The sequence below is a fragment of the Fusarium pseudograminearum genome, chromosome 3 (genome assembly GCF_000303195.2).
Source record: "Fusarium pseudograminearum CS3096 chromosome 3, whole genome shotgun sequence".
In the NCBI taxonomy this organism is placed as follows: domain Eukaryota; kingdom Fungi; phylum Ascomycota; class Sordariomycetes; order Hypocreales; family Nectriaceae; genus Fusarium; species Fusarium pseudograminearum.
Window position 1 is genome coordinate 2378512 of NC_031953.1, and position 23422 is coordinate 2401933.

General features: G+C 48.8%; 7 protein-coding genes across 7 annotated transcripts, besides 2 other annotated features; 2 read left to right on the forward strand and 5 right to left on the reverse strand.

The window, feature by feature from the left end:
• Positions 1–174: 174 nt before the first annotated feature.
• FPSE_03536 (uncharacterized protein) lies at positions 175–903 on the reverse strand (the record flags this gene model as incomplete). The annotated part of the gene is made up of 5 exons (XM_009256655.1): positions 175–317; positions 372–556; positions 611–744; positions 799–811; positions 869–903. 5 exons carry the CDS (start codon positions 901–903, stop codon positions 175–177), a joined length of 510 nt encoding a protein of 169 aa, XP_009254930.1.
• A 1959-nt stretch (positions 904–2862) lies between these two features.
• On the forward strand, positions 2863–4325 carry FPSE_03535 (uncharacterized protein; the record flags this gene model as incomplete). Its single annotated transcript, XM_009256654.1, has 2 exons — positions 2863–3063; positions 3123–4325. 2 exons carry the CDS (start codon positions 2863–2865, stop codon positions 4323–4325), a joined length of 1404 nt encoding a protein of 467 aa, XP_009254929.1.
• A 560-nt stretch (positions 4326–4885) lies between these two features.
• On the forward strand, positions 4886–5605 carry FPSE_03534 (uncharacterized protein; the record flags this gene model as incomplete). Its single annotated transcript, XM_009256653.1, has 3 exons — positions 4886–5172; positions 5236–5402; positions 5457–5605. 3 exons carry the CDS (start codon positions 4886–4888, stop codon positions 5603–5605), a joined length of 603 nt encoding a protein of 200 aa, XP_009254928.1.
• A 130-nt stretch (positions 5606–5735) lies between these two features.
• FPSE_03533 (uncharacterized protein) lies at positions 5736–6613 on the reverse strand (the record flags this gene model as incomplete). Its single annotated transcript, XM_009256652.1, has 2 exons — positions 5736–6285; positions 6339–6613. 2 exons carry the CDS (start codon positions 6611–6613, stop codon positions 5736–5738), a joined length of 825 nt encoding a protein of 274 aa, XP_009254927.1.
• A 429-nt stretch (positions 6614–7042) lies between these two features.
• FPSE_03532 (uncharacterized protein) lies at positions 7043–9721 on the reverse strand (the record flags this gene model as incomplete). Its single annotated transcript, XM_009256651.1, has 5 exons — positions 7043–7990; positions 8049–8534; positions 8583–9102; positions 9154–9436; positions 9499–9721. The coding sequence occupies 5 exons, from the start codon at positions 9719–9721 to the stop codon at positions 7043–7045; spliced, it is 2460 nt and encodes an 819-aa protein (XP_009254926.1).
• A 6408-nt stretch (positions 9722–16129) lies between these two features.
• PTH12 lies at positions 16130–17567 on the reverse strand (the record flags this gene model as incomplete). Its single annotated transcript, XM_009256650.1, has 3 exons — positions 16130–16392; positions 16446–17364; positions 17424–17567. The coding sequence occupies 3 exons, from the start codon at positions 17565–17567 to the stop codon at positions 16130–16132; spliced, it is 1326 nt and encodes a 441-aa protein (XP_009254925.1).
• A 2235-nt stretch (positions 17568–19802) lies between these two features.
• Positions 19803–19871: a microsatellite.
• A 927-nt stretch (positions 19872–20798) lies between these two features.
• Positions 20799–20825: a microsatellite.
• A 50-nt stretch (positions 20826–20875) lies between these two features.
• FPSE_03530 (uncharacterized protein) lies at positions 20876–21999 on the reverse strand (the record flags this gene model as incomplete). The annotated part of the gene is made up of 6 exons (XM_009256649.1): positions 20876–20887; positions 20963–20971; positions 21165–21166; positions 21260–21415; positions 21728–21817; positions 21921–21999. 6 exons carry the CDS (start codon positions 21997–21999, stop codon positions 20876–20878), a joined length of 348 nt encoding a protein of 115 aa, XP_009254924.1.
• Positions 22000–23422: the final 1423 nt, after the last annotated feature.

Genomic DNA, 23422 nt, shown 5'->3' on the forward strand with positions numbered 1-23422 from the left:
CACTACTGAGCTGCGACTAACTCTCACGAACTCAGTACATTATGACAAGTTATAAACCTAACCCCTGAAACATATTGACTATCTAGTTTGTTAATGGATATGCTGGGTGTAGGCCTCGCCCTGAGCATGTAAGAAACAGGCACATGTCGCCTGAATACCGATTACTCCGACACCCTAGTACCGGCACTCTGCAGCCTCTGTAGAACGGGTGAGCATGAGGATAGAGACGATGACACCGTATAGGCCGAGAACTTCTGCAAAGATGAGGATGAGAACCATTCCGATGTAGAGGCGTGGCTGCTGCGAGCTGGCACGGACTGAGAAGTGTAAGTTGTCAACTGTGCTTATCTAGGTTCAGAGAGTGAACGTACCTCCAGCATCACCAACGATACCAATAGCAAAGCCAGCGGCCATGCCACAAAGTCCGACAGAGATACCAGCTCCCAGCTGCAAGAACGCTGTGTGAATAGGCATCTTTTCTTTGATGTTGTTGGACATGATGACACTTGCGACGAGTCCGTATATGGACAGGATCTGGGCCATGATGGCGCATAGCCTATCTTTTGTCAGTTGGTTACGTTGCAGATAGATCTCTGCCAGTTCCTCATACGTGTTCTGCATCAACATGTCTGGGCGAAGAATGCCGGATTGAAAGATGGCACCTGCGGACTTTGCGGTGCCGTAGGATGCCCCAAAGGTGGTGAAGACGATAGAACATGCGCAGCCTATAGCTCCAAAGAAGGACTGTGGAATACCATGTTATTAAATAGTCGATTCGGTGGAATGGAGTATACTTACAGCATACATGGGACTAAAGAAGTGGTGTTGATGTCAGTTGAGAGCGTCTAAGTTTGGGCACATGCCATACCAACGGTCCATACTTGCGATAAGCTCAGCATCCATGTTGCCCGTTGAAGATTATAGTTTAGGATATTACAGTTGTGAGCCGGTGAAACATCAACCATGAGAGTAGAAGTATGAGTATAAGTCTAAATATCACGTTCATATATAGACGGTTACAAAAAGTAAGCTTATGTAAAAGATGTATATGCATGCAACCCAATTTGATGATATGGCATCCCTCCCTGCCACAAGGAATTTTAGCCGCAGAAGAAAGTAGCAGCCTTGGTCTAGATGCAAGTCACTAGGCAACTACAGATTGCTCATTTAGCGTTGTGCCGAGATGGCCTTTGTTTGTTAGTGTTTGACGTGGCTTTGGTAGGCAGCCAAATAAGATGTGTTCTGAGTGGTTAATGGTGAGCATAGTAGCGAGATGAGACGAGTCGAGTAGATCATATGTCATGACTGAGAGGCCTCTTGTGGTAAAGTACTTGATGATTGTCAATATTGAACTGTGCAAAGAGAATGTCTCATTAGGTCGCGATGTTCAACGTCCGCACCTTAACGGACGTTGGGGTCTTGGCGACGCTTTGTGAAACCAACGTTGTCACGATGCGATGATTTCGGACATGGTTGGCGAAATGAGTGTGTCAGAGAGTGTGAGTTAGGCCAGGGTTGAATATTTGTGAGTTAGATAGAATGTATCGATAACTGATGTTCGCAATAGGTAGGTAGACAGACAAACTGATCGTGAAGATGACATGTTTGGCTACCCTAAAGCTGATATAGAGACCAAGAAATCAACGTGTAAAGTGGATGATGGGCCATTTAAAAAGATGATGAGTTGTTTATTGTATCTCGCGGGCCAAATTTGGAATCGGTGTGTTGTCTGTCGTCAGTGTTAGCCTCCGTTAACAGTCGGAAGTTCGGCATCGCCAGCCACGGGAAGTTGTCGTCAGCAAGTTTGTCGGTTGATCCAATCCCCAGTTAAACACGATTCAACGACTTGAGAAGACGGAGGGCCTTGTTTTTGAATTCATCCGCAGTGGTCGATGTTGGGACTATCCTCAATTTATTTCTCTTGGCAATTGTATTTTTCGGTGGATTTAATTAATCATTGCATTAAAAGAGCCTCCCACGTCATGCCATCTGGTATTAACCCAGAGCCTCAAGTAAACGTTTCATTGGGAGGAGAGACTAGGACTAGGGTGTCTATTAATAATTCTACAGCAGACATTGCACTGTACCCTTACCCCGGATATTCCGTCGTGGGCTTCCTCTATTGTCCGTAGTTAATCCCCGGGCGAGATTTATCGTCAAGATAGAGGGAAAAGAAGGTTTGCGCCGGCCGCGCGTCTCCCCGAAAGTGACCCCTAGACTCTCTCCCGTAGGCTGTGCTTTGGACTGACAGACCACGCAGTATACAGTACAGTATCCTTATAGCACGGCCGTACAGTGGTTATGGCGGAGGTCTGTCCCTGAGATCTACAATGTGAGTGGGTAGTTCAATACCCAGCGAGATGGGACGTTTCCAACATGTTTCGACTATGCGAACCATTAAGGGGGTTTGTGCGGCGTCTACGGATGATCGGTAACTGGGTTATCAGTATGAAGTACAGATAAATAATTGTATAATAACCAACCAAGTAAATGTCACTTTTGAGTCTATTGTATCCTATCCGTCTCGGGTTGTTCCTTGATCTCCTCATCGCCTTCGCTCTCGCTCTCTCACTCGGCCTCACCGTGCCGAAAAGGTGGTGCCCTGACGTTTGAGGGTGACGTTGTGTCGTTGACGCATCCCGAGAGTCTGTTTACTTTAACGTGCGGATGTGCGGCAGTGCCCTCTAGGGACCTATCTCGAGTCATCGGTTCATCTATGACAGAGCAAAGTCGTCGAGGCGAAGTCCATTGTGGAACCAGTAAGCCAACCCTTGAAACTAGATATAAACACCAAAGAGGTTTCCATGTCGTCAAAAGAGCCATGTCCAAGTATCTCATCATACAGCCCAAAGAGTTTCAACAATGAAACCAACATATTCTACCCTTTTCCTCTCTTTACTTGCTTCCACAGAAGCTATATCTCTACATAAGCGAGAACATGGTCTCGAGCCGAGAGTTATGAGTGTTCCTATTCAGCGTCGACAAATAGATAACCCCTTGGCCCATGATCGAAAGCGTCTGAACAGAAGAGCTGGTACTGTTAATGTTGGAATCGACAATGAGGTTAGTCGCCATGAAAAACTCTCCCATGAAAACATCTTATTAACATTGGTTCTGTCTAGCAATCCCTCTACTTCCTCAACGCAAGCATAGGAACTCCACCACAAAACTTTCGTCTTCACCTCGACACTGGAAGCAGTGATCTCTGGGTCAATTCAGTAAACTCTGAGCTTTGCGACACTCACGCCAACATCTGCGCAGAGTCCGGCCTATACAACGCTAACAAGTCGTCGACGTACGAGTATGTGAATAGTGAATTCAACATCTCATACGCCGACGGCTCTGGCGCATCTGGCGACTATGTCACCGACGCGTTTAGGATGGGAGAAGTTTCCATCAAAGACCTGCAGTTTGGAATCGGATACATAACCTCAGATAACGAGGGAGTCATTGGTATTGGATACACCTCCAACGAAGCTGTTGTTGATCAACCCGACCCAGAGTTTTACAAGAACATGCCGGCTAGACTGGCCTCGGATGGAGTTATCGCCTCTAACGCGTACAGTCTGTACCTCGATGACTTGGAATCTGCGACTGGAAAGATCCTGTTTGGAGGAGTTGACGAGCAGCACTTCATTGGCGATCTGGTTACCGTGCCCATCATGAAGATCAACGACGAATACTCCGAGTTCTATGTCAAACTCCAAAGCATCAACTCAGGTTCAGAAATAGTCGGAGAGGACCTTGACCTTGGAGTTGTTCTCGACTCAGGCTCAACGCTCACGTATCTCCCTGCCAGCGTTACAGACAGCATATACCAACTCGTGGGAGCTGACTACGAAGAGGGTCAAACCACAGCATACGTGCCTTGTGATCTAGCAAACCAGGGGGGAAATTTGACCTTCAAATTCACCTCCCCAGCCGAGATCACAGTGCCCCTCAGCGAGCTGATCCTCGACTTTACCGACATCACAGGCCGCCAAATGTCGTTTACCAACGGTCAAGCAGCATGCTCCTTTGGAATCGCACCTTCGACCTCACAGGTATCTATCTTGGGTGACACATTCCTGAGGAGCGCTTACGTGGTGTTTGACCTGGACAACAACGAGATCTCGCTGGCGCAGAGCAACTCTGAAGCCACAGGCTCTCACATTCTCGAGATTAGTAAAGGAAAAAACGCCGTGCCTTCTGCGACTGGCTCAGAGGGACCTCAGTCTTCGGGTAGCGAGAATGCTGCCGGATCACTTTCGCCCCTGGAAAGCACTGGGGCCGTGTCTATCCTTGCGGGAGCAATGGCACTCACGTTTGCTTGGTTCCTTATCTAGAGAGTTTTACCCCCTCCCTATGAGATAAGGACATGAAAGTATTAGATGATTCATGGAGTTGGGAATTTTGGCTTTACATATGTCATTGGGAGCTTGTTCGGCGTCTTGGCTGGTACTGCATAGTTATAGAGTTTTGTGTAAGCATTTACGACGGTTGCATCGGGTTACAAGTAGATACCAACGATATCACGAGCATTTTTAAGCTACATTAAACTCGGTCAAATCAGTGAATAAAACTTGAGTTCCTGAAGTTTATTGCTAAAAGGTTAACGACTGTGGCAAAGATGGCGACACAGTAGAGTAGTATTGCTGATCTATGTTTGCCGATTCGGCTCCGATGGCCATGATTATCGCCGGTAGGGCCGACATGATATCAGGAGTTTGTGATATTGTCCGGTAGAGTCTATGATATGACCAGAATAGATAAGTTCTATATATGCATGCCCAAGTGTTGTGTTTTGACTTGATAGCAGTAGACTCAAAGCGCTGGTGGCACATCCATCTTATTCCCTATATACATCATCGATCGCATTCATATCGCCAAAAAAAAAAAAAAAAACATGACAGCTTACATCGAAGTCGCTGCCAGTTGGCTCTTCAAGAACTACAAGGGTCGAGATGCCAAAGCCTTCTTCACGACTCCTGCTTTCGCCCAACAACCAGAGCCAACACTATCGGTCACATCCCCAGATTGTGGCCCAGACGGTGCAACGCTCGGAAAAGAGTATATGCATGGAGGCCAAGGAAAGTTTCCCCAGCTAGAGTGGAACTCTCACGAAGGTGTAAAAGAATGGTTGCTCGTAACGGAAGATCCAGATGCGCCGTTACCAACGCCTATTTGTCACGGGTAAGTTAGATATGCTTTTTTTATTTATTCCTTTTTGGAAGGTTAAACTTATAATCTTGGTAGGCTATATCTGAGTATTCCAGTTCAAAAGACGAATGTTGTCAATGAAGACTTTCAGTCCATGAGTGAAACCTCTACCAAACTCAAGGGAGGCTTCTACTACGGAGCAAGTCGCAGCGAGAAGATTTATGTCCTGCCACGACCACTCATCAACCACGGGATTCATCGGTGTGAGTAAAGTCCTTTGAAGTCTCAAATTGATACACGACTAACTGTCAATCAAGACTGGTTTGAAGTCATTGGCTTGAGTGAGCCATTAGATGAGAAGTTGGTAATCTCAAAGCCGACTAGAGACCAAGTTGCAGAAGCCATCCAGGGCAAAGTCGTTGTTTGGGGGAAATGGACGGGCCAGTGTGAGAGGCGATGGGAATGAGTCAAGATCATATTGGGGCGAGCAAAGGATAAAAACAACAATTGTGCGAATTTTCTACATGATGAAGGCTGTTTCTACATAGCATAATGCTCAAGTCAATCACTCATATCCTCATATACAAACAACTGCTTCAAATGCGCCCGAAGCTCCAGATATTCAGCCCAACTTTGGTTCCTTTGTCAACAGGAAGTCCAGCATGCCACGTCTCATCGTAACCCCTTCCATCCGCTGCAAAGTTCTCCCAATACACTGCATTGCCCGGCACGACTTTAAACACGACCCCTACTTCACTCTTGTCTTCTCCCCCATCTCCACACTCTATAAAGCGACACCACTCCTTTTCCACAGGTCTCTTCACTAGAGGGAACTGGGTGCCGCCGCCTTTGAGATCTTCGGAGTCTCCAACCCATGCCATGAGACTGCTCACGCGGCCCCATCCACGCGAGTTGTGACTCCAGTCAAAGTGGTGGTCATAGTGACCTCCTAGCCCATATTTTTGAGTCCTCAGACGCTCAATCCAGAGCTCCGGGCGCCAGCCTTGAAGAGCACGGGTGCGGGACTCGATGCAGCGGACGGAGTCAGTTCTTGGGATGACAGCGACGTCAGAGTCGCGGACTGAGGCGTCGCGATGTGTTGCCTCGCCATCGCTGGTAATGGTTGAAGGGACAAAGATCGGTTCACTATGAGTGTGAGTGAGTACCAACTAAGACGATTGGATGGCATCTCAGCATACCTTATATCTAGCAGATGCTCCCTCTCTTCCCGGTTCAAAAACCCTTCCAGATACACAATCAGAGGTTCTCTGCTCACAATCCTAGCCAAATAGCCGTCGGGCGCGCACTCCGGCGCAGTTGCATTCGGCGCATCAATAGCTAGCAGTGACTCGTTGAATTTTGGACGCGGTGAGGCCTCCTTGACCTGAGCGGCACGGTCTGGATAAAAGAAGTCGCCGATGGGATTTGAAAAGACGACAAGAAATGCCACGAGCCCTATTATGTATTGAAACATGGTCGCAGGTCACACATGAGCGCCGAAAAATAGAATGATAAGAGTGTGAAGGGTCATGTCATGATGAAGGAATAGGTGGACCGTGTGTTTCGGCTAAGACGGAGTTTCTCAACAGTTGGCTGACTGGGATATAAATTCAACAACTCTACCAAATAAGATGATAACACTGTAATCACATACAAAATTTATATTCATTCCCATTCCATGAGACAGATCCTTTTGCATCCATCTCATCTAGCCAGTTCCTAGTGATACAAAATTCATGCTTGGTATGATCCTTCAAACGACCAACCTAGTTTCTAGGGTATACATTGGACATATCCTTCCCCTCGCTTCATATTTTACAGAGACATAAAAAGACATGGAAATGCCAAGCCCAAACTCCAACCTTGTTCTACAAATACATAATGATGGGTCATATCACATCAATCAACTCTCTGCTGACAGCCCTTCCGCATCCCAGCTCAAGTCGACAGCAGTCAATATCCCCCAAGTGTCAGCCCCGTCGGTACCCAGCGTGTTCGTCGCCATCTGTGCAAATAGGGTTTCTTCAGTTGACTGCCAAATTGGTGTAGATATTCGGTCTTGGAAAGCCCTCAGGTCGATTCGGTTTTCTTCCGCACTGTTTCCAAGTCCAATGTCGGGTGATGTATGGCTACTCCCCGAAGCTGTTCTAGTATATGAACCAGAGTTCGAGACCTGATTGATTGGGGAGGACGCAGTTGATGAATTTGTTCGATCGGGCAAGGAGATGCCACCCAAAGTAGTCATTTGAGGCGAAAAGGGTGCAGACCACATCCCTGTTCCTTTGGAATTATGATCCAGATTCAAATCAAGAGCATTACTATTCCGCATACCAGGAACCGAAGTAGGCGCAGGGCTTTCCCCAGCTCTTTTCCGTTTGTTGTTCATTGGGTCTGGTCGAATGTTGCGGTAGGCGGATCCGAGCAAAGCCTGGTAGCATGTCTTTCCCACAGTCACGCCCATAAGATGGGTAATATTGTTCAGTCTCGTCTGCTCGACTTCAAGTTGTTTCTCGCTTCTGGACACTATTGGTGATGGTCCGGGATTATTCGAAACTGACGTACGAGCCAAGATCGGTATTTGGGATTTGCTAGGCCCAAAAGTATCACGGTACCTTCTAAGTGAAGGCATCTGGATAACAGAATTCAACCCAATCTTCTCCATATCGACACAAGTTTGATGTAAGAAGCTTCGGGTGATTGTATGTACACGCGCGATAGCTTCCATACATTGAATGATATGCTGAAAATTTGACACGTCCATTGCGTTGAGGCCTGTTGCTGGACTCTCTTTGGCAAGATAAATATATACCGTAGCTGCGCAGTACAGTGATAGGGCAGACAACGGGCTCTTCTGTGCGTTTGTTAGTTCAACAAGTACAGAGAATATTCTGATAACGGAATACACGTACGAAGAAAAGGGTCACGTTCGATGTGAGTCTCATGAGGTTGGCAATCTCCTCAGCGGCTGCTCGGAGCCGAGCAATACTGCCCTGCTTAACATGACCTGGTAGTTTGTACCTTTCGGCTTTTTCGACAGCTGCATGGTGAATACAGATAATAGCGGCGTGCAGATTCATATTAAGATGGAGTGCTGATACGTCTCGTATATTTTCGGGAAGGCGAAAGTTCTCAGGAAGAAACATAAAGAGGCTGGACAGTGTATTATCCAGATCTCTATGTCGAGTCCAGAATGACCCATTCATCAGATCTTCACATCGACTGTCTGGCTTGGAGCGGTGAATATGACGGAGAACGAGCTTGTTAATCTGACATGTAACAATGGTCCCGGCAAAGCCTGTGTACTGAGCACCTTGTATCGCATCGTCCAAGAAAGGCGCTTCTTCTTTACGGTCTTGAACGAATGCTTCTTCGGAAGCAGGAAGCCTCGTCGCAATCTAAAACCTTATTAGCACGAATTCAATTGGGAAGTCGAGAAGGCATACATCGTCCGAATCGATCAGAGTGGGCCATCCTGTAGAGATGCAACAATGAGAATCAGCAGCGAACACGCCCCAAAAGATTCTCCTTCTTTCCTCTAGCTCGGCCCACGTAAGAGGAGGCCCCAAAGACGGTGGCATGCCGACATTGTCTCCATCTAGACGATTAAGTCCCATCATGTGGCACAAGCGAACACAGTTAGCCACGCTTATGGTCGATCTTGTAAACAATAACATCTTTGCTTCGTAGAAAGCCACGAGTGCCCATGTCTGCGCGTGCTGAATAGAAATGAAGACTTCACCGTGACCCTTCATCGTATCCGCTTCCATATATTGCCGTGACCGACGGTAGAAGATGTCGTGGTATTCGTCGTACTTGGCATTACCGGCAGCTGCTAAAGCCCATATGGCATATCGCAAACACATTGGCGGTCTTCTGGGCAAGGGGCCATAGAATGATTGGAGATACCTTCCTGGATGGACGATGGGTATCAGTCGATACTGATTCTGGAAAAAGATGTTGTTGCTGCAGAGATTAGCTATCGTTCATAATGTGTAAGTCAAGAGGACTTCCTACAGTTCCTCCATGACATCGTCCGGGGGTAAAGGCTCAGACATGCCTAGACTCATCAACTGTGCGTTGAAAGAAGGATTGTCATCATTCGACTGTTGGTCAAAAGCTGAAGGCGGAAAAGACGAAAAACTGGGATCCGAAAAATCGTTCACTAGTCCTGGTATTCCAGGGGAGACAACACTGCCAAAGTCGGCATGATGCTGGTTTGGATAGATAGGACTACCATCATCGGTTTTCTCTTCCGAAGAATTTTTGTTGACTTCTTTAAGATAGTCCTCAACTTGGGCTGTGAACATGTTGTTAGCAACCTGGTTATATATCATGAGGGTCTAAATGTCGGTAGCGGACCTAAGCGAGCCTCGAGCTCTTTGACGTTTCTCCTCTTGAAATTCGGCTTCCTCCTTGATTCGGGGTATACACAGTCGTTTGAGACCTTTACACAGCGAGCACAGGCTGGCTTTGTGCGGTCACACTTTAACTTGCGAGCCCTGCAGGAAACGCATGCTAGAGGCTCGGTCTTTGAACTTTCAGGAGGACCGGGATGATCGGGCTCGTTTATGTCCAGAGGCATATTTTCTTATACCTTGGTATGTAGGTAGCGATATTAATACTCATCCGGTATGTGTTATGATAAGAAGCTGAGTGTGTCTGTACTTAGTAGCTGGAGGTACCTTGGACGAATGCGTCGCACTTTCCAATTTTATCTGACCCAGACAGAAGAGGAAGGGACAACGCAAAACCTCGATTAGGTAGGAAGGCAACAATTATTGCGATTTACAGACGAGAAACAGAAACCCAGCTACAAAGGAATTCACAACGAAAACATATCGTAAGTATGGGTAGTAAGTAGGCAATAGGTAGTTACACATGTCGTCGTCAGGCTTTGCTTTGATTCGAAATTGACCTGACTGTTGTCGGAGATCTCAACTGTCCGAAGGCCGAAGGCTTACAATATCGATTGATGAGTCAGACAGGATGCTACCTATGGAATCATTTTTCGCTAAAAAGCGAGGACGCGAGCAAAACATAACCAAATAAGTATTAAGAAAAATGTATTTATTTTCAATGGTTGAGATTGAGCACAAAAGAGGCAAAACACAATCCATACTATCTACCACGGTACTAAGATACCAAGGTCATTCAGGGTACCTACAGTACATACATACTATAATACAGGACAGCTGAGACCTATGTACCCAGTTTCGGCTCTTTATTTAACCTCGTAATTTAACCTTGACTGAAAGGCTCCATTTTTAACAAACGAGAGGCAGGCACAGAGCACATAAGCAATGTTCCTGTACTATGTATGTACCCCCAAAAAAAGTTCCAGTGCCTGTCACTGTCTGGATATGGCGCAGGGCTTGGTTTCTGTTTTGTGCCAGACATCAGCCACACCCCACTCTACCGGCCGGCAGATACAGGTGACAGGAACGGCGGAAACACCTCCTGTTGCCCGCGAGTCAACTCAATCCTCATCAAACTAAAACAGACTACTACCGTCACGGCCACAAACTCAACACCCACTTACGATCACTGTCTAGTGCAATGCTAGGTGAAAGTATTTCACCTCCATCTCCTCTCCTTGGTAGAGATGCGTTGCGTTCGATCCGGAACCCCCGGCAGATAATGAGCATCTCGCTCGATCTAGTGTCAAATACAGCCACACCAACTTTATAGGCGGCATGTGCCTCAGATGATGCCAAGATGGATAGAGTCTTCGGCAATCAGATCTCCAAAACCCCAATTAACCAATTAACCTGTTATTGACGTTCGTTAGTCTAGGTACACGTACTCTGTACACCACCCACCGCTGCCGCTATTACCCGCCCGCTCCCCATCGACAGCCTCTTCTCTTGCCCAGGGCTCTTCTTCCAGGGCGGGGTCCCAGGCCCAGGGACTAAAAGTCGAATTTTGTGTTTACTAAACTACCTCGGTAGTGTTGAGTGTTGGTTGATACCGGTTTGCTCACTTCCCATCGCTCGAGTTTCGACTCCTTGTCGTATCAGCCAATGTTCTCGCCGTCGTCCCAATGCTCATGGCTCGCATTCCAGGTGCAGAATAATCTTGTTTTATTTCTTCGGTCCCGACTGACTTCGTAATGAGGTGTCAGGGCAGCATCATCCACCTCTAGTCACCATGCTTTCCCACCCACAATATGCTCCTTGCCTCTTCGGTGCTGCCGCGCTACGGCTGGGATTTTGGTTGTGTCGTAGAGCCGTTATGACGCTGGCATCTGTTAATTCTCGCCGCGCCACCCAGGGGCAGGTCAAGGCAAGCTATGGAAAATAGTGGCTGTCTGTCGCTATGGCGGCTAGGCGGCTTAACCAGAGCCAAGGACTCGGGCATGTACGCCCCAGCCGTGTACCGTACTTCACAAACATCAGCAGGTTGACGCTTGCTTCTGGTTCCCACTGGCCTGGTAATTCCATCATCCCGAGCTAGAACTTTGCTAAGGCTTCTCAAGCTTCTCGAGGGCTGCCAGGTCCACACTTGGTATTGTGGCCTGGCGGCCTGCTGCCGGTTCGACAAGCGCTGATGATTGACAGCTAGGCTATCGCGCTATCGTTGGCGCGCTGGCGGCGGCCGGTCGATCTGGGATCGTCTGGCTTAGCGGCAATCCTGAACTAGTCTAGTCTAGCTCTCAGGCTTGTCGACTAGCATGATATCAAATGAAGTGGTGGCGTTTTACCAGCAAGGGTAACCCTGAAGCTTGGATTTGGCAATTCCGGTACCGGTAATAGGGGACTGACAGCCAGGCGGGAGCATGTCACAGCCCTGAAACGCTGGGTTTAGTGGAAATGTCATGTGGTTGAGCTTTGATGCTTCGGCCTCTCGCGCCCATCCGCCTCCGTGCCCGGTCCTAGTCGGTATGACGAGAAGCGTCTTCAGACTTTTCTTCCTTTCACCCGGCGTATTGAATATCAAAATAGTTCTGTCGATCAGTGCGCAATAGCCCTTGGCCTTGGAAATTTAACGGGGGACCAGATTAAAATACAGATAGCCGCCGCATGCTTGGTTCATTATCAGCCCTGCTGGTGTAGCCTGAAACAACAGCCACCAGGTCAGCCTTCATCATTACAGCATAAAGGCATAACAAGGTGGAGTTGGCCTAGCAGGCATTTGCAAATCAACTGGTGATAAGTGGTATTAAGCCACTGGCCGACTTGCCTCCAGAGCGAGTAACCACGCACGAGCCCATGATATCGAAAGTTAATCCATCTGGGACTGCTAAACTTAGAACCAAGTAGTAACGTTCATTTTGACATCTAGAGATCGGCAATACTCACTTTGTAGGGTCCTCACAACCCTGGATATCCCTGCGCCACAACATCAACGAGCATTAAACATAATGAGGCGCACTGCACAACACAGCAGAATTACTGCCATTATCAGAATATCGGGTTATGCCGTATCCTCGAGGGCATTGAGCCATTGAAACGTTTCTGAACGGCCTGCTCCGAGTGGCAAAACAGGTTCAGGACCCCAGGGTGCTTCAACCTTTCCTTCAGCCTCATCACTCACGGTGACGATCATACTCATTTTGCCGAGTTTGGCCCCGGTTCAGCGGGCCCGAGAACCATCGTTCGCCAATATTCCCCGCCTTTGGGTGTCTCACCTGCTCATCAAGTCTGGCATTCTGTTAGTCTGTCGACTGTCGAGTCAGGGTGATGAATAAAACAAGAACTATTCGTTCACGACATCAGGCCAGTAAAGCCAGTCATCGTCCATTGGTCCACATTCGTGAGATGCCTTTTGAGACACTCGGCTGTCAGACATTGCAATCATCTCAAAACGCATACTAGCCCTACCACGTCGAGTGTAAAAGGCTAATTAATAGTGCCTGATTGCCTGCCGTTTGTCTTTCAGCCACACGGCTCGTTCGGCGCAGTCCCGTGGGTGAGGAAAGGGAGGGGAGCTTGTCAACCAGCCAAGTGCTATTCTCGTGAACAAGCATAGCCAGTCACCTTGCCTGTCAAAAATTCACCCGAGATAACACTCGGTTGTCCGATACAGGGGCTTTTAAGGAAGTGCTAATAAAAAGCATCTGAAAGCTTGAGGATCCTGCCAGGTTTCAGAGTGAATCAAAGTAATTTCCTAGCAGATCCCAAGGAACTGCCTTTCTGCACTGTTCATAACCCTAACCTTCTCAGGGTACCTAGCAACGACCGTGTACGAAAAAAGGCACGCCTTCCAGCCTACTAGTTGTCGACTAAGCCCGCCACAGGCTATGATAGGCACCCCTCCTGGACCACGCCCTGCCGCGGCGAGAGCCCGTTTTGTGTCATACACTCTATAATTCCAAGGGAACTTCTGTTGAAACAACTTGGTCGATGATGGTCATTAGATGCTCGTCCTAATATCAATACGGAAATTTGCCAGCTCTATCATGTGAGGCGCGTCGAAAAGAGCCAATGTTCGTTCTGGTTGGTGCAAACCAGAATGCGTCCATGTTATCTATGAGCCAGGGTGCAGAGCATGCATTGCGTATACTGATATCCACAACTCGACATCAGGATGACCTGTCCCCATCTGGTGAAAGATTGGTTAGGGTCCCAACAGTAGAGGAGTCTATTGTCCCTGTACCATGCGCTACTATCTCCGTCCAATATACAATATAGGAAACTGGACAAAACCTGGACACTTGACAGCTATCTTCAAGTATTCGTGTTGACTGGCATCGAATACAGTGATCTCAGTCTTTCTGTATACATGTGTAAGCATATATGTATTCCGTGGCAGAGCCAGTCACGAGAAATCATGCCTGCCGGGGAATTAAGCTCCTCACCGGTCAATCTTGAAATGTTTCATTCTCTGCGTGCATCCCTGATCCTGGGCTCTGCGCATGTACATACAATGCGCAGATCATCAGACGGGGTTTACAGGTTTGTGAGGAGAGGGTTGCCCCCCCCCCCGCGGCATTGACAATGATGGCCCAATGTTCTTTTTGAAGGTCTGGCCCAGCTGTCGCAAGTGCCGTGTCCCAGATAGCCATGACCCAGTGGTGATAGCATTTCAGTGTTTTTTTCTTTCTTTTTTTTAGTCTTTTTTTTTAGCCTCGCTACAAGACATGGGAATTCCTTTTTTGGGAATGCAAACACCTCACGCAACTGTCTTACATGCAGCGGCAGAGGCGCAAATATTTCTACATATCTGCATCTTCAACCGTGGGCTATCAGTTATCGGCTGTAAGCTGTCGACTCGACTGTGCATTGACTACAGAGTGTACCCGGCCGAGGGGGAGGGTCAATATCACAACGTGCATGGGGAAAATCTCTCGCTTCTATACCTTTCTTAGCAGCATGCATAGCTGCTCTCAAGACTTATTCCTGCCTGCACTACGAGGTCATGGTTACTGTGTCTTTATGCAGATGTCCAACCTTTCAGGAAACCCATGCTCGCACGATGACATTCCACAATGCTTTGGTTCTCGATCCTCTTCTCACACCCCCGGAGAGTCTCCGTACCAGAACTCTGTTGTATCTGGCATCACGAAGCTATCGGCACTCTGCTCTGACCTGCACTGTAGCGTACCTACAGCGAATCATAGTACGCCATTGACAACAAATTGCCAGTGGCATATCATCCCAAGAACTGGTGATGGGTGGAACCCGCCGGCTGGCTTTCCGTGCAAACCCCATCCAACACGGGCCTCGAGATGGCCATTAACGACATGATTACCTTAGTAGTTCCAGCTTGATCTCCTTTCCTAACCGATATTTGTCGCCGGCATTGCTCTTTGGAGTACTACTGACTGCGCTGTAGTTAATAGTCGAGTCCGTATTGGCTTTGGTCAAAACCGGTGGCTCCAAGCACGGACTAGTCGCAGCCGCTATGAATGGCCGGTGCATTCTTTCTTTATAATAGCCTCTGCAAACCGTCCATCATCCCATGGGAGATCCTTCACTGACTCCTCTGGACTCGATGCCTAGACCAAGTAAAGGCAAAGTTTACGTTGCACTGACTGACAGCCCGGCTCAAGGACTGTGAGCACGTACAATGGATATTCCAGCTTTGAGCGGACAGTGGTTGTAGCGTATCGCTAAGACCTCCTGCCGCAAGATGGGTGGACCAAACGATGAGGAAACTGACGGCCTTTGATGTGAAGATATTCCTAGGCCAGCCCAGCCAGGCTAGCATTCATCCCGAATCCCTGGACTGGAGGAAAGGCTCCATCCGAGCTACATTCCCAACCCAATATTAGTGTTAATACTATTACAGCACCGTCGTGAAGGAGTTAACGTTGAGTCAGCTGTACCTGATGATGAGATGAGGCGAGGCTACACTTCACTCAAGCTCACGCACAGACCTTTAGACATTTTCAATCAGTCACGGTGATTCGGGATAAGTAAATACTACTCTTGTTTTGACTGTTTTGATTTGCTTTGATTTGATTCGGTGCCCCGACCAAACTTGCCTAACTTTAAGATAGATAGATAGATAGGTAGGCGTCTGGTTCGCCTGTAACCAAAAGTGGTCTTGGGCTGCGAATATGATTGATACTGATTATTCGCGGGCTGTCTAATATTTTGTGCTGTTGCTCATCTCAGAGATTCATCTGCCTTGAACCCTCCGTCTGATCAAAAAAAGAAAACGCTGCCGTATATATCGCGTTTTCCGTCCTATTTCCTTGCAGGGTTGTGACGTTCATAAATGCTGTCTACGCCCTGTGCTTCGTTTCCTGAACGATCCGTGCCCTAGTGACTGGGTCCCCCCCCCCCTAAAACAAACACCATCTCCACTCTATGGGATATAACCCGCCGCTAAATGCGTTTGGAGGCTAAAACCTCAAACACCAAGGAGAAAAACAGAGAGGGAGAGAGAGAGAAATTACCATCGAAATGAAATGTCCCTGGCCGTAACCATGGTTCGGGTGTCGCTGTAAATAATTGCTCAAACAGTGGTGGGCGGAGGAAGGGAGGAAGGGATAGGAACCTGGACCAGCACCTGTACCTGGACCTATTCCTAGGTAGTCTCGATCTCAGACGCTGCCCCTGCCCATGGTGCCAGGCCTTCGCTGGCCCAGCGCCTCAAGCTCTTCGTCGTAAGTGGCGCCCTCTCCATCACTAAGGGGTCCAACGAGCTCTCGTTTCCCGTGGTCAAAGTCGCCTCGCTCTGTTGTGGCGAGCACCTTCATGTCACCGCCTCGAGCGCTCGACATGGCGTCAGTTTCGGCGCGAGCGTTGTTGATCATGGTTGGCAATTGGCGTCTTCGCGCGTTGATGAACCAATTGGAGATTTGGTCTGCACATGTTAGTTTCTAGCTTTGACAATTCTTCGCACGCTTGTTGACTCACTCATCTGCAGTCCTGTCTGCCGCATAAGATCCTGCTTCTCGTCCTCGGTCGGATACGGGTGCTGAAGGTGTGCCACAAACCATGCTCTGAGTTTGTCGGTAGTTTCCTTGGGCAAGTTGCCCCTTCGCTTTCGTTGTTTGTTGTCACCGCTCAAGCTGGCAGGTCCCATCTCTCCAAAACGAACAAAGTCTTGGTAGGGCGCGTTGTATGCACCTGGTGTGAATGGCGTACGGTCAAACGAGTGGGCAGATCCCGCTGACAGTGATTGATATCGTGTCGGGTGGTGATAAGGATATCCGTAGCTTGACTCTCGGTAAGGCGAGACTCCAGACTCGGGGATGGGGGTCCGTGAATGTGACATTGGCTGGTGCGAAGATCTGTAACCCTCCGTCGGCGCAGGTGCTGTTGCGGTTGCTGAAACTGACGCTGGTATAGAGGCCGGTGCTGGTGCTGGTGCTGGTGCTGGCGCAGGCGCTGGCGCTGGCGCAGGTCCCCGGCTCACGAGAACCGCTTCTCGTTCCAGAGAACGTGGTGGGGGAAGGCTAGGCAATGCTGATCGAGTCTCTACTCGCTCGCCTACTTCCATTGGAACCGAGTGGTGAGTTGCGCCGTTTGTCAGATATGGACTTGTTCTTGTGGGCGCTGTCCAATTCTCCCGTGTTCCGGCTTGAATTGGTAGGTTTGGTGAAATCTGTCTAGGTGACTCTCGGTCGGGGCTGTAACATAGACGTGGTACCTGACGAGCTCTCTCGCTCTCCATCTCTCGCTCTATCGATAACCTCCTCCTCTTGCTAGAATTAGGTGAGTGAACATATTGAGGTGATGCCGCAGCTAATGGTGCAGTACCCAATGCTGTCACCAATGGCTTTGTGTTGAGGTCATGTGGTGGTTGTGTTTGGAGTTGTAGTTCAGGGAAAGCCTGGAACATATCAGCTTGAGAACATTGCAGGGATTGATCATGAAATCAGCGAGTCCTACCTGTCGAATCGAAGGAAGAGCAACTTTGTCGTTCTCGGTCCTCGGTCTGAGCGAATAGTCGGGACATCGGTTGGTCTCCCAAGGGCGCGGCATACCGAAGGACGAGGGGTGAGGAGAAGGAGAAGCGGTAGCAATCATGGACATCTTGGGAAGATGGGAAGCTGGCTGTTGTAGTTTCGTATCAGACTGTTTCGACAGCGAACGACTACCTTCCATAACAAGACGGCGACAAGACAAAGAAGAAACCGTGCCGCGGTCAAGCTGGCCTGCCGTCTAGTGTTGGTGAACAACTCGTTTCCCTATTACAAGGTGCACAGATTATACTTCTGGTTCTATACCAGAGCGCAACCAAAGCGTGATGAGCCCGTGGTCTAGTAGCAGCAAGTGTTAAGGTGAAGAACAGTTGCAAAAGAGAACGCTATTGTGCAAAGAGTGAAGTTTTGTAAACTGATCCGACGTAGGGCCAACACTTGTCGTATTACCAAATATAGCGATGGAGAATAGAAGGTGGAGGGTCCGGGGTCATCTACCGTAGGTGGGAAGCCCAAGCCTTTTGTATATCAGAGTACAATGGCGGCTTGATGGCCTTGACAGTTCCCAAATCTCATGGAGTGGGGTGCACTTAATCGTAGGGCAACGCAGACGAGGTAACCAGTATAGGAAATGCCAGAAGACATAGACAGGGTCATGAACATCTGAGCGGAGAATTTCAAAGTGGCCGGGGCTCAACTGGAGATGTCGTGGTATTAGTGAAACCAACTTATCCAAGCCACACACGACGTCGTGGGAACAAAGCGTTGTGGACTGGGATGTGCGGTTCTTTAATAAAGCCAGCATATGGCATCTATAGCGTATATTACTATGCAGACAGAGAGGTCTTCGCCTCGAGGCGTGGAGAGAACAACTTGACGGGCAGGCAATCTAAACCTGAAGGGTTCAGGCATGCGAGTTTTGGTAGGGTACGGTACACAGGGCGATCTAGAGGCTAGGGGAATGAGGACGGGGCAATATGAAGAAACAAATGGCCTAGGTTCGGAGAACATAGCGTTGTATCGCCAGAACAAGAGGAACTTCACCAATCCCAAAACGCTCATGAACAGCTTTGACAAGCTTGTGGTGGTTGCCAGGATATGCCCGCTTTCTGGATCAGGGGTGGCAGTCGACATGGAGCAGGGGCTCAACAAGCGACCAAGCTGGCGGCCGTGGCTGTAGTTCTCAATTTGGTAAACCAGTTGGAGAATCAGAGGGCAAAGGTGACCAGGTTTGGCTCAATAGTGGCTGACACACCATGGTGTGCACAACCATGCTGGCAGCCTTCTTGATGTGGCGTGTGGAGTGTAAATCGTCGCCGCTTGCACGCCCAGCTGCATGTCCCTTTTATGTACGTATGCATGTTGTGTATATATGGACTAAATAGTCAAAGCGGTTGAGAACGTGCGATAAATTGGACTGTCCTACACGAAGACCAGACCGGATTTGAGGTGCCATTGCATATGCAACTTGAACTTGCACATGCATACCGGAACGGAAATGGGCATATGAGCGTGCTGTCATTATACTGACCTGATGAGACGAGACAGGACAGGACTGGATCAGAACTCGGGACATAAATTTATCCCCAAGTCGATACGATCTGCAGTTTCTTCAACGTTGGCAAGCCTCTGAGGCTTGGCGCTAGATTGCCGACCTGATTTTCGTCGCAGACGTTGGAAAAGTCTGAGGCCACTAACACAGCCATTCACCACCGCTGATGAGAGCATCACGAGATTAGGACGCCGCTCTGACCCATGCCGATGAGCTTCGGGCTTGTGGTGCCATTAAAGTTCAAGTACGACGGGTCGCTCGACACTGGCTGATAGGTGCCATCCAACTCCTTTTTGGCTTTGCCTCTGGCCGGTAGAGACCAGCCCAACCTCGATTTGACGGGCTGTCACGTCCACAGTTTCTGTGGCTAGGAGTAGCGCTAGGCGGCTACGATACCCGCCACTGACAGTGGCATCTGCAGCTTGCAGGTAGACCATGATTCAGGATTGCGCCGCCATGGAGCAAGTAATTATACGTCAGCACCACGCTGTGGAGATTTCAAATTTGTACTGTAAGCGTCACTATCTCCAACCGCAAGGGGGCTGTTGGGGCTGCAAGCTCGACAAGAGTTTGAGTACGGGTACCATACAGTTAGTAGATTTGGTTGCAACCGTCGTGCAGCGATAGTTGGCATGGCCTGCCCCGTCCATCCATGCTTTGAAGCTTGACCGAAAGATCCCATGGTCATACTCGTCCGTACTCCTACGTATTATAGGCTTCCGGCAGTTGCATTTTGTGCGTCTCGGCAGCCATTGTGGGGCCGGGGTTGATAAGTATGTCAAGGAATGCCTTGCTTGTTGTGCTGTGTATTGTTGTGTTATGTGTGTATGGTGTTGCGCGGTAGGTATGGTGCTGTGCTATGTTTGCTGCAACAGAGCATGTAAGTAGCTCTGTCCCAGGCACCCAGCCCTCCTGAAAGGGGTTGTGTCCGATAAGCCCACTCATATTGCTAGGATTTCTGACTGTGACGCGGCTCGAGCGGGTACAGAGACGGGAGGCCCGTGGCGTTGATGGGCAGTCAGTCCAGGCCCAAGTTCCTGGGACTTGGGGCTGTCCAAGATGATCTAAGGATCAAGCTCAAACGCCTCATTGAACGCAAAGACACATACATACGTGCACCAGGCGGTGACTGACTCCACAAGTTGGATTCTCGGAAACGTCGCTGTTCTTTTTCACTCACGCTTGTCGAGCGAACGTTTAAACAGTGACATAATTGGGATAGCTCGTAACTATCCTAGGTATAAAACAGAGAATAAGCAGCCAGGATCTGGAAATAAAACTATTGTTGCGATTGGCTTGTCAAAGTTGCACGATCGTCGTGAAGATCGCACGGGGCCGGGACGTATTAGGACCACCTCCGGAGCTGGGATAGTCGCTCTCGCAGGCCCCAAAAAAAGACGTTTTGAATGGGATTGCGACATGGTACATGTGGTGCTCGGCCAAGGTGTACTGAAACAGCAGGTACTCCAGCGGGCATCGTAGCATTTCTAGGCTCGAACGGGTCTGCCACCGGCGACAGGCAAAGATAAACCTGGTCTTGGCACCTGAATGAAGCTTAAGTTGTCCATTTAGAAACATCGGATCCTCAGAGAGGAGTTGAACGTTACACTGAGGCTTGCTGGTACTGGCTCGATCCCTGGCGTACCTGAGTTCGGTAGATGAGAAAGAAGCTTGTAAACTTTGTTTTGGTACCAAGTTAAAGAAAGCCCCGGGTTTGGGTCTGGGTCTGGCAGGCGAGCTGATCAAAGTTACACTCACCGTTGAGGTCGACGTTTATTACGGAGTCACTGAGATGCGATACGATGCGATGCGATGCGACAATGTCACAATGCTAATATCATTCCACGATAAACATGGAACCTGAGGATTTAACTTCTCCACTACAAGGTCCAAGTTCCACATCACGTTACCTGACATTGCAAGGGTCCGGAATGGAAAGTGCTGCAACTGCATACCTGCCTTACCTACATGAGAGACATACATAAATAGTTACCTGCCAAAGTTAGGGGTCTATTCGCGATGGAAGTAACGATTGAGGTCATGGTGCCTTCCTTCCATCTATGGACTTCGGGGTTGAGAACGGAACAATTCATTGCCCGCTACCGACTCTGTGCTCCGTCCATCCTTTACATCTATCTACCTGCCTGGCTCACGTACCTCTATAGAACTTCACATTAAGAATCGCCGTGTAAAAAAAAAACCAGGATTTACCAGTTTACCAGATGAAACTGGTCAGCAAGTAAACATCTTACCTCCCAGCACCAACTTCAACTCATGATGGAATTTTCGCCAAGAGCTGCGTCGATCAGCACGCCGTTGAGCGGTACGTGCATCGCAAACACCCATCTTGTTTCTCCAACGGTCTTGAATAATATCCCGATCACTAATCCAGCTATGTGCAGTGCATGCTACATCGGTTACAGTACCAGGGGTCATTCACTAGCGAAACTCTGGCCCTCCAAGTTATTTCCTTGGCATCGGCCGCCCGACCAAAGCTCTGTGGGTAATAGTACAGACCAACATCCTTGCTATTATTTCATCTCGCTCTATATTACTAGCCATGTCCTGGGCTGCGACTCAACATGCCTGTCAGGATCAGCCAAGCAAGTTGAATCTGTCAGAGCTGGTGTGTGCAGAGGCTTTCACCCCATTCTGAAGCCTTTGAACAGGGGTTCCGCCTCCATTTTGCCCACAGAAGTATCCCAGCATCTTGAACTGACCAGTCACCTCTCCTGTCGGAGTTGCGCCGGCCTCCAGTTGCCGATCAGTTTTTGCAAGACGTTCGGCTATGAACAAATCCCTACGGCAATCTTCGAGACTAGTTACAGATGTCAAAAATGCACAACGGAGATGCTTGGGAATCCTTCCGATTAACTATTGCGCTATGACAACAACTCTCGAATGAGGACCTACCAGGGCGCTGATCATTAGGGTCGTTCGGTTTTTGCTGATTCAACCGCAGTACATGAACAATAATTTCAGTATTCCCCATTTATTGACCATGCAATCTTGGCAAAGACTCTGCAGGCTTTCAAAACGTCCTAACCTGTTTGAAAGTCGAGTTTGGTTCGACATCTTGTCCTGTTCACTGCGTACCCTATGCAAACCGTCATCTTTAAAGAAGGTGGGTTTGTTTGTTTCGTTTGGTGCCATCAGCAACGACCTGGCCCACCTCGCTGTGCCTGTTATGCACGCAATGCGCATTCACACGCACAATGCTAGCTTAGGTCATACCCAAGCCCACACCTTGTTTATGCGAACCCTTGTTGCTCGTTGCTCGACAAGATGTGGTGGCTGTCTGCTGTCGCACCCCGCATAGTCCCTTCTTGACATCTCACCCGGAGTGAGACAACCTCAATCGTTTGTTCGAAGTCCTGTATGTGACCGATGCATATCCATTTCGTCGTCTGTTCGCCTTCTCGGTGCCAACCCAAGATGGCAACGGGTGCGTCAGGGTTGCGCTCGCAAGATGGTCTACACTAGGAAAAGAACCGTACCTTACCCGGCACCCCGGTCTGTCTTGTTCAAAAACCTCCAATCACTCTCTTGTCAGAGGTCACAACCGAAGATAAATCCCAGCGGCAGAGCCCGTTGGTCGGGAGGGGCTTTCAGGGCCCCCTGGTATGCCTTCCAATTCCTGGGTCCTTGTGGGCCTACGAAACCAACGAATCGTAAGAAAGCTAGAGAATCTGATGCTGAGCAGATCTGTCTTTTGACATGTTTTGCGGGACACCCCAGTCTCATCTCTGTGTCACCATCCATTCTGCGTCTTCCAGCGATCGGTAAGCACACGTCGCAAAGTGCCGTTCAGGTTGAGGAAATTATCAAAACTCACCGCCTTGCATGTGTTCATCGGTTTCGTTATACCAGATCCAGATTGGTGGCACGGCATAGTCCACAAGTCTCGAAATATTATTTCAAAAACGTGGCGGCGTTCTTCATCGGACGTGCCAAGTCATTGTGCTCCTGACAGCAAAAGCAATATGTCTATCCACAACACCATATGTACCATGCTAATGTCGTCCCTTGCCGCCACGGCTCAGGATCGAAGGCTGCTAAAGCTCAACCGATTGGGTGTCCTTCACGACAACGCCGTCGCTTATCTCGCGTTTGCCAAGTTGCCGTCCATCACCATGACCTGCATGTAATGGCAGCCAGCCACTTCAACGGCTTCACACATTAGACTGAATACATTCAAGAAAAGAATACATGGTGACCAGCGTTTTCATTATGTTTCTGAAACCTAGTAGACAGTATTCACTGTTTCTATTGAATGCTAGCCTTCCAAAGGCTGCAAATATTTCATCAACGACACCTGGACAAATACAATGATGGCCGGACTTTGTCAAGTACAACAAGAACTACTTTCCTCCAATGTGGCCAGACATGTTCATAGGCCAAATTGCCCATCTGGA